The sequence below is a fragment of the Saccoglossus kowalevskii genome, chromosome 16 (genome assembly GCF_978046115.1).
Source record: "Saccoglossus kowalevskii chromosome 16, keSacKowa6.1, whole genome shotgun sequence".
NCBI classification, from domain to species: Eukaryota; Metazoa; Hemichordata; class Enteropneusta; family Harrimaniidae; genus Saccoglossus; species Saccoglossus kowalevskii.
In genome coordinates, this window is record NC_140656.1 from 28,492,079 (window position 1) to 28,503,577 (window position 11,499).

General features: G+C 36.4%; 1 protein-coding gene across 1 annotated transcript; it reads left to right on the forward strand.

Annotated features, from left to right (window-relative positions):
• Positions 1-2,490: 2,490 nt before the first annotated feature.
• Positions 2,491-7,029, forward strand: LOC102809462 (placenta-specific gene 8 protein-like). The gene is made up of 6 exons (XM_078013577.1): positions 2,491-2,582; positions 2,763-2,816; positions 5,103-5,217; positions 5,392-5,494; positions 5,709-5,851; positions 6,397-7,029. Coding segments are annotated over exons 2-6 (459 nt in total). The 5' UTR covers positions 2,491-2,582; positions 2,763-2,814; the 3' UTR covers positions 6,493-7,029.
• Positions 7,030-11,499: the final 4,470 nt, after the last annotated feature.

Consider the following 11,499-nt stretch of genomic DNA (forward strand, 5'->3'; position numbering starts at 1 on the left):
ATAATATTTTATTTGGAATTATTTGGAAGTCGTACCAATGATTTTTGTTAGTATTACCACTCTAATCTTTTAAAAATGCAAAATAAAATAAAATAAAATATTGTAATGACACATTCATTTATAACACAGGCCTCCATCGCCCAGACGTGTCTAGCTACATGTATGAATGTAAACAAACGCTAAATGTGGGGAAGAGATAGTTGTGTCGTCCACGATAACAATGGGAATAGGTAATAACATCTAAAACGACGTACATGCAAGAATTTAAATGAAAGGTAACAACAAATATTCGACTTAAGCGTTCAGACTGGGCATTAAACGTAATACTTCCTTTGAGGAATACAGTGTTGTGTCACAAGTAACAAATTAAATAACAAATACTTGTTCCTAGTTTTATACTTTGGATATAAATATAGAAGTGATTTTCCACCTTAGAGAGAAAGGAATTTGATCTGGTTGATCACAGAGGCGGCGGCACGAATTTTTGCATGGGGGGGGGGGGTCACCGTCCCTTGTTTTAAATCATATCTCGATAATCAGTCATAGTTGATTCAGATTACTATCGTTTCAGTCATTCTTTGAACGATATTATTTATGTAAATGTTACTGCACTGGAGTAAGTTATTATCAACATTGCTAGTAAATGCAATTGCTTTGAATGTTATTGAAGCTGTTTTGCTACAATGAAGATTGATGCATTCGAGACGCACCCAGACTTCAAGTCGCCGACATTGGTCACGCACTGAATGTGGCATTTACAGTCATCATGTTGCGAAGTGATTAAGGATTGCCCCCCCCCCTACACACACACCTGCGTTTCGCGAAAAAAAAGTTGGACGGAATGTATTTTGCTAACATAGCGAAAAATTTTAGTGTGACGAAATCAACTGCGTATAATATATACAATAAATTCACATCAACTGGTAATATTGAACGTGGTACTGGCGGTCCTTCGGAATGCGTCAAGCTTACTGACAACGTATTACAGTACATCGAATTATACAACACCAAGCCAAGTATTTATTTGAAGGGGATTAGAAAGAATTTGATCGCCGAAAATGTGTGTACCATCGATACTGTCCCGTGTTTATCAACCATTCATGGTACTATCGCTGATTTGATGTTTTGTTTAACGTTCAAATTTAATAACTCGAATTTTAATTAACTGTTAACCGAACTTCGAGTTACGGGAAACATAAAACGTTAAACAAAATAACACATTTATGTTGCCCGTAAATCGAAGTTTGATTAACAGGTGTTTTGCAAAAGTGGTATTCTAGTGGTAAATTGAATTAAGGTAACGTTATGATGAAATCGTTACGAGAAAACGCATGCATGTGTTAGTATCTGCATGGTGCTACAGGTGATCACCCATGGATCGTAACCAGACAAAGCGCATTGTGTTACACGCTTTTTCTTTCTACTGTTATTACTCTTGTCATAGCTGATTTCAGCGAGCAAACTCAATATGTACCCCAAGACACACCCATAAAACGCCCATTTTAAGACAAAAAGCGCCGTCAACGTCGATCTTTTTGGGTCCAGTTTTCAACTGGCCACGGAGCATTCCCACCCAAATTTCATATGTGCACCACACCGGAACATACCATTGTAAGCTACGATAACAGGTCGCGAAATTAATTTACGAGAAATGGGTCCGAACTCCAGTAAATGAATCAAATTAATCTAAGATTTGTTTGCTTGTTTGTTTTAAATTATTTAAAATTCATATACAATAAATTGGTCACAGTATCACTATCATTTCTACGCTGTGTAACAATGGTCCCGATGACGTCACCAGGGAATAATTAGTAGATAGTAACTTCGAAACTCATTTTAAAATATTTATTTTGTTCTCATATATATATACTATAATAATATTTACATACCAATAAGTGATTTTGAACATCAGGGTAGCAAGCGTTTCACAGGCTATTTAAAGTAATGTGTATCAATTAGAATATTTTACAAGAATGTATGTATGTATGTATGTATGTATGGTATGGTATGCAAATTAATTGGTGCTAAATTCTAACCAATTATTATAGGTTTCTGTTACCAATAAGGATTTTCACCGCATATATTTTTTTTTTATAAATAATGGAATAATGTTAATTTTGAGATAAAATAAAATCTAGTGGGCCTACGTGTAATTTTAAAACTTCATTCCAGAAGGCATATTGGATTTCTTTGTGGTTTTCTAATACGGCGAAGTTGGAAGTCGGCGAGAAACTTACATATCGCATACATACAAGGTTGCAAGTCGATTGTCACCATGGGAAATGTAGGTTTCCTACCCCCTCTGTATTCTTACATTCAAAGTCAATGTACCATCGGACTAGTTCAACTCGAATAGTCTATTTGTTTACTGGAGATGGCAGGTTCAGAGCTGGTACAAGATGTTCAGTTAGATGAGGTGCATCTCTACAATGACGTCAGGGCGCGCTGCACCTACTAACTTGGCCATCGAGATTTACTGTGTTCTCTCGCGATACGGTCGCGAGACTACAATATTACCCTGGGCCATGTTCATTGTGCGGCTGTACTCGACCATCTGTGATCCAGAAATTCGATTATATTGTGTAAGAGACTGTTTATTTACACTTACATGCACCGATTTTATACAGTTACCTCTATTTTCTACAACAGATAAGATATTATTATAGTTAACAGTTTTGTGTCCCGTCTATGTTTTTGCATGAACCTACTCGATGCCTGCCGTCCATGTACAATTGACCCAATACTTTCGCTTGTGTTCCCAGCGACTCTGTCCTACTACTCAATCACGTTCAAGTTTGATTGGTTTGTATTAATATGTAAGTACGTTATACCTCATTATACCTCACTGTACCTCATAGCTGGAGTGTATTAATATTAGTGGTTCATAGTTACCTACATTATTACGAGTCTGTGAACTAATGGCTTTCGATTTTACTGCCCGGAAGATAACAGTAACTCGATTGTGAGGTTACTACTTTACCTACTGTGCACATTGATTTTGTGGAATAATATGTCATGGCCATGACTTATGCAAAAAAAAGCGATTTTGAATAGACATCGTATGTGCCACTCCCATGATTTTTTTGGAATGTATGATTACTGTCTCATAACCTTTCCTGAACTCATAGAATACATTGAGAATGTGACGCCCCAATGAATCTATAGAAAGAATGAATACATACATTGTAATGTGATAGAGTGGTACCATACGTGTAATGACGAGAACGAGACAGACGAATAATTTATCGCCAGGCAGCAGTAGAATTTTAGTCAATAAGTCCGAACAAAAAACAGTTCAAAAATAAGCACAAAATACATTAATCAATCGGCTAAGTAGTAGTTCATATTCAAAATGTATTTACTCTTATTTTGTTTAATGTCAATCTTGTTTTCAACAAATTGGTCATAGTTGAGTGCATTTACAACTAAAAAGTCAGAAGATTGCTTCATTGCACTTAACGAAATGATTTACTATATCATAATGAGTGAAAGTCACCTTTTTTAGGAGCACACATATACATGTGAAATAAAAAATAATTACAGATGTGTTCATATGTATTATAATTGTAAAAGACCTGCTATGAATTATTCACTAACAAACAAAGTACCCAATCAGCCAGTAAGTGTTATGCCAATTAAAAATATTATTTTCCATTCTGACACAAACAGAATAATTATGTAAATAAACTGAAAGTCTCAAACGGCATTTTCACAACATTTTTAGATAATTTCTTACTTGTTGCTCTAAGATATTTATGGAGAAAAAACATTACAGACATTAAGATCTTGTCACCACTTTTGTGTTTTCACATCTATCTTTTGTGATGATTTTTATTACCAGTTATATATATTAAGATAGTACATTTTTCCATAACAGTCGTTATTGAGTAGGCACCAAATAATTTTACAAGTGAAAGAATGACGGCATGTAACAAGGCGGAAGCGAAAACAATATATACGAGTGCGAGATCGACCTTTGCTAGGCGTTTCACTGATCCAAACCCGGGGTGCGTGATCGAACTCTGCTAGGCGGCACTGAGCATAACCCAGAGAGTGAAAGACAGACTTCTGCTTGGCGTTGACTGTTGAGATCACCATAATGCTTTGCGGTATTCTCGTGATAACGAGAATATTATTTCACCAAGTAATCAAAACAGCTAACAATAAGGTAACAAAATATAGTAACGAAATGACATGAATCGAAATAAGGGTGGTTTGCGCCATTTGATGACCCTTCTAACCATGTGTTTGGATCACAATGCTTTGAATAATCACATTCAAGGCATTTCACTCTTTTTATGTGTGTTATTTATTACGAGTGAGAGATATCCTCCTCCTATCCACAGTTCCTCGATGACTGTGTTTACCTTCGCATACATACTGAGGGTTCTTATTCAATAGACAAACATACCTACAATGTGGCATTGAAGGACAAACAGCCTGCTAACTGAGAGAGTATATAATGTTTACAACTCGTTTAAATTCATATGCTAATTTATTTCTTGCCTCTGAATACATATTTTTGCATTGGCGTTTAAACGGCAACGCAAACACGACGACGAAATGCCATGAATCAAAATAACGGTGGTTAGCGCCATCTGATGACCCTTTTAACCACGTGCTTGCATCAAAGCTTTCTAACTTGGAGAGTGTATATTGTTTATAACTCGAACTTAATTTGATTGTCCCACTCAAATGACGATGCCAGCAATAGAGCTTTTTGTGTATATCAAAATAAAGGACGAATGTGAAGTAACATATCTTGCTATGTGTTCTCATGGCCGTCTGAGTCATCCCTAAGATGTGGGGTTTTGCGGAATATTAGTTATTAGTTATTTTAACAAGTTGATATAACTCAAGGAACGCTAATACAATGGCAACAAGATATTTCTGACCCACTGCGCTTTGCGACGCGCTGGATATCGACATGGTCGTCGTTCGGCGTTACCTATGGTAGCATATGTCATCACGGAAAATCTATAATATTTCTCGAAAACTGAATAACCCCCAAAAAAGATATTTTTGTGAAACTAGAGAAAGTTGGGTGCCTATGTATTGTGAAACAACAAGAAATGAAAATCGCCAATTGTTCTATTTTTCAGGGACCAACCTACTGGATATAGTCCTGGTTATGCTTATGGTTATGAGGGCCATGATCCCCAACAGAATGTGATCACCACCCAGCCACCTCCTATGAGTCAGATGCAACATTCCACGGTGAGTACACAATTACTTTGACATTCCATGAAACAAATTATATGATTACAGTTTTCTCTAATTGCTTATGTGTACGAGATTCAGTTTCTATCTTTGAAAGGGCATATTTCCACACAAGTTAAATAACTCTTAGATTCAAGGTTCGTTAAGTTAGAGGTTATATATTGTTTTTAGAACGTAGTTGTGGTTCAGCAACAGCCTACCAACACGACTATAATACAGCAGACAAATGAGTGGACTACGGGATTGTGTGGATGCTTTGAAGACTGTGCAGACTGTAAGTTATATCATGTTTAATATATGTCCTTTGCTTTGGTGTACATTGCGAATCAATCCTGAATTCACTGTAGCTCTGACGTGTGCCTGGTCACACAAGAAGGTAACAGTATGTTTTCGCGGCTTTATATTTTGGAACCTCTATGTGTTAAATCAATATACCGCATCACGTGTATCAAACTTTTTACATTAAATATTATAACATTTCTTCACAGGTGCGGCGGCTTGGTTTTGTTGTTGGTGTCACAGATGTTATCTGTCTGTAAAACTGAAAGAAAGTTGCTGCTTACCGGTGTGTTGTTGCTGTTGTGACCTGATGATACTCCGAATGAAAATACGTACCATGAGAAATATCCCGGTAGGTCGAACACTGGTGGTACATGTAATCATGTTACTAAGCAACTGGGTTATGTGATCGCCATTTCATATGCGGAGAACGGTAGATTCCTTTTTGTAAACGTCGGAAACACGATTATACCGATTACATGTAATTAAAAGTAAAAAAACACCAATACTCAATCCTTCAAAGTAATGTATCAGAAAGACCGAGTATTAGTGAAATGCGGCAAAACAATATAACAATTCAAACACTAAATCTCTTGAAAGAAGTTTTAAACACATATTTTAAACGCGTATTTGGGTGATGCGAATTTTTTTTGTCTTAATAAAATATAAGAAACGTATGGTTCGTCCATACAAGTTACAATGGTGCTTTTTACAACATGTTGCCATGCAAATTTATGTTTCGCTTGATGTTGTTGATGCTGGTGAATCTTTTAAATTCAAATTCTTCTGTACCTGAAGCATTTATTCTATTCTTGATTACCTAGTTTTGTTGTTACCTTTACGTAGATTTACATAGAATATTTCGGTGATATATCCTCTTGTTTATTTTGTTCACAGGGTGGCGCTATCAGTGACTGCTGTGCAACTTCCTTCTGTGGTTTTTGTGCCGCAACTCAAATGTCACGTGAGTGGGACAACAGCAACATGGGATGAAAAGTGCGCCATCTAGGGATATCTTGAATCAGACAAAATACATTGTACCTATATGTAATCAGAATTATTGATCCGAACTTAAATAATTTAGCAAGAAATCAATTCCACTAAGACAAACTGATTAAGCAAGTTGAATTCATTCATTCATTAATTCAGTCAGACAGACAGACAGTCAATCAATCATTCAGTAAGTCACCCAGTCCGTTATCAGTCTGACGAGTTACTGATTTCGAGTATTATGCCCGTCTTAATATTTAACCAAGTGACTGGTTTTGTTAGATTTATATTAATTGTGAACATAAGAAGATCACGTAACACGTTTTCTTCCATTACATTATCCGTGATATGACAAGTAGTTAACTGTGTTATGTAATTCGTCAAATGTTCCTACCAACAACTTGATATCATAGCAGAACCAGAACATTGGACACACACACATACACACGCACACACATTCGTAATACCGCCATTTAATTCTTATATAATGTTATGAATATTAATCGTACATTCAGAATTAAACTATATATATTAATGATATATGAGGTGTTGGAGCACAAATGTATCGTGACTATAAAACACAACGCCCCGAAATACCTAATCGGTGGGATTTAAAGTAAAAGCCGACGATATAAACGTATCACACTTCCCCCTAACCGAAATATTTTAGTGTAACTAACAAATATTGTTAGAGTTGAATGCAGGTCCAGTATTGCTTGAAATATTACACAAATGCTCATTGAGGACACATGACCATATGTTGTTGATATAGCTTATCCGATGTATTCAATATTGAACTAACTGCATTGTCCTATCTCCAACAGATATTAAAGTTTTGCGTATTAACGTTGTCACATGACCATATACATGTATGGTCATGTGTATGTTTGTAATTTATTTCGTCCAATACCTTTATTAAAGTATCCGTTGTATTATACCTTCAATAAATAAACCTATGGATATTCATGAGACCACACGATCAAATATGGCCGTGATTTGTTAGCCGCATCTCTCCATATATGCAATAGGTGAAAGGTAATTTAAATACCATTGACGCATTGACTGCCGAAAACGATGGCATAACAGATAAAAAAAAATGTTACAACACTACCTGATACTGCTATACAAAATAATGTGACCCATAATCTAACATTGATACAAATGATGAAAGTGGGACTCAACCAATTTTCAAAAAGCACAATGACGGAAATGAAATAGAAATTGTTAAAGAAAACAGTTCAATTGATTAAGAGAGGGTATAAACTCCTCCTTCACCTTCATGTACATCGCCATCAGTCACAAGCCCTTTTCAACACAGTAGCTCCACCAAATAGAACCTCTGTCGAAATGAAGAAACACTGTGACGATCACCGAAATTTCAACATTTACTGACAGTAATGTGACAACCATATCAAATGAAAATATCAAAGAGTTTTGGGTGTCCACGCTGCACTCTCGTAGATTTATAGAAAAGGGCTTTGACTTTTGCCCCAATCTCAAAATACAGGCTAGACACCGTATAAACTACCAACACTCCCAACAGTTGAACACCGACAAAGCGTGCATTCACAGACAACAAATCAGAACTGGTAATTTCATCCTCGATTTTTAAAATCTCACTTTCATTGTTAATGGCTACCGAGATGCTCTTAACAGATATAGTGTGTTTAAATATGCACTTCATATACTTCATATATGACACAAACAAGTTTCTGCTTCACTTACAACTTGTATTCAAAAAATTAAAAAAAACTTCTCTCTTCGCTTCCAACTTTTAGACACCAAAAAAATCGCCTCTCCAAGGTTTTTACAAGAAAAATCTAATGAACAAGAATTTGTTTTGGCCTGGTCTTATTACTGAATTTTCGGTGTGAAGGGACAAACAAGTATCGGAATATCCAGGCACAGTGGGACATCGGGAAAACAAAATTAAATTACTCCACTCAGAAATAATGCGCAATTAAACAAGATAAACACAAAACAGAAAAAAACAAATTCTGGAAATCGAAATCCAAGCCATTAATACCCACAATGCACCGCTCTTGAACAGCTGCACGCCACATTAAACACGATCATCTGAGGCGCCACACACACTGAATATCAAACTGAAATTTACAAAATAATACACAATGTTCGCAATAATCTGTATAATGACTCCCCTTCCTACAATAGTGATGTCACCAACCAACTGACGACCTGTGAGTCTGTTATGCTACGTCATAGCATTGACAATGCCAATTCAACTAACCCTCCTCTGGCCATTGTTGCTCTAGACCAACAAAAGATATTTGATATAATATATCACAGATATCTCTTTCAACAAACTTTATGCCTTTGTTTTTGATGACCGTATTCTACAGTCGCCTTACTTATTTATGCCCATGCCCAGTCTCTGGTTCGTTTTAATTGTACCCTCACTTCATCCATCACAGTAACTAGGGGTATTTGCCAAGACAGCTCAACGTCCACTGCCCTCCACTGTTTAGCCATTGAACCACTCCTCCATAAAATCGGGAATAATAATAGTCATACCACACAGCAATAAGTAGCACTGTTAAATGTACTGTCTATGCTGATGATGTAGAATTGTTCATGACTGGCAAAGAGGAATTTAGTTCACTTGCTTATGAACGGGCATCAAAGTCCAAAAATAAATCTTATAAACATCTACTCTCCTAAAAACAATTCGGTCCCAAGTGCCCACGAACCTGCATCTCTACCTTACTATCAAATAGAATAGCGTGGGGATGAAACTGTTTGGTGTTTATTTAGAACATAACCAAAGTTATACTGATCAGAACTGGGCTGAACAATCAACCTTTGGAATCACTTTATTCATAGCATGTCGTACAGAGGAGGCGCTTTTGTCATAAATAACCTGATTTTATCGCTGTTATTGTACCGTTTCGACAGCTTTACACCACCCATGGATGGTTTATTTATTGGTTGTTTATATGTGCCAGTGACTGCATAGATTCCTTTGTTTCACCTGTTTGACCTGTGGTGAAGTCTGGGCTAGGCTATTGTCTTCAGTTCTGTATGTGGTTCTGAATAGTGAAGATGTGTCTATGGGCATGCTATGAATTGTCCTGCAGTAGTAAGTTTTCTGTAAAATTTGCTAAGGTTTGCTAACCCTTGTACACTGGTCCGGGAATGTGCCTCTAAACGAGAACCGTATTCTGGAGTTTTACTACCGTATTCCGATTCTGCAACGAAACTAATTCTACATTTTCCACAATAAGCGATAGAATAAACCGAGCCGTCATTTGTGTGTTACTGTATAACATTTTGCTGAAATCTGTGTTGGAGTGAATATTTCTGATTATATGGTATAAATGTATCGCATATAACCACAGTACGCGTTTCTATTTGGTGGTTTAATATTTTGAGAGACTGTAACACCTGTGGGAGCTTGGATGTCTACAATGACATAGACTGGAAAAGTCGGGACTTTTATAATTAATTGTCAATTTAGCTATTTTAACGTGATCGCGAAAACTAGTGTGACTGCGAAAGAAATTACGACTGGACGCATCTGCTAGCGATTCCCTGCGTTGGAGTGAAAACCGGAGCGGATTTACTCCGGTGATTATGCTAACTAAAAATTGTTGACCAGCAATGACAACGAATCAGAGTGCAGCTGTATACGTCATATCGTATCTATGTTAATGTACATGACATTTCACTTCTGAGGTCCCGGCGATTTTGAAAGACTACTTATATACATTGGACATTTAAATCGACTTGTTTTCAGTAAACATGGATGAAATTATCGCCTTTGCACTGAGAAAGTATCCATCTCTGCGATGGAATGGAATCAACCTTTCACACACCCATTCATGAATAATCAATGACATCATGGAAATGTATAGCAGTCAAATTCCCGCAAATACGACTAGTCAGGATTTCTTTAGCGGTTAGGTTAGTTTTTGCGATCACACTGAAAGGACTAAAAGAACAATTAATTATTTCTTTTTGTAAAACAAAAAAAGTCTCGACTTTGCCAGTCTAACAATGACAGTGCTATCGATGAACTAAACTAAACTAAATTTTTAGAAGTGTAACAATGAAAAAATAAACTGAATCAGCATTGGACATATGGCAAAAAAGTCGTAATATTTGGAAAGCATACGTCACATTCGAATACTTTCCATCGCATGCAGTAGCAAATTGGTGCGTGACGGAAATATATTTCGTAACTGAGCGAAACCTAGTGTGTGGGATCGACCTCTGTCACTGAACAAACCTTGAAGCACCCCAACCCCTTGTTATGCGTGTTAGTTATTATGTTAGTGTAACTCCGGAAGTGACCTATGTAACACATGTACCATCAGGGAAGAAACCTCTAGTGTCTACAGAAGGTGTTTTAAAAAGTGTGAACACATCTCGCTCCACGAGTGGCACCGCCATAATTCTCATAATTAAATGGTTTGTGTTTGAAACCGGAGGTATGCATCAGACAAGTGACATTGACGCCATCTGTCACCATCTTTCTTATTGTATTTAACCACAAGCTTATCGTATTTGCTAATAAAACTCTTGAATGTCAAGACTAGTCGTTCACTACAAAACATTCGGTTTAATAATACAGTTAACTGCTAATGTACTACAAGGCTTGGGCATAGCGAAAGAGTTGACAAATATATATATATATATAGTGTTTAGAGAAATTGAGATAATTCTGTACAGTTGTGAAAAACTGATGATAGTAAAATTAAAATCATCTAATATTATCAAATTGAAAGCACAGATCTAAGTATGAAGCTGACGAAACAGAATGATGTTTTAGTCTCCTTAATCTCGAGTTCAATTGAATTTGTCATTGAAATAAAATCACTAAATTTCGGATTGTTGGTGGAAAGAAGGTCTGAGAAGTTATTAAATAAATATGAAATAATTAAAAGATTCTTTATTACTAACAAACATCGGTCAATGACCAAATATCTACCACCCCCAACAGTATTCAAACCAAAATAATCAAGCTCATATGTGCGACCAACAAGTCCAATT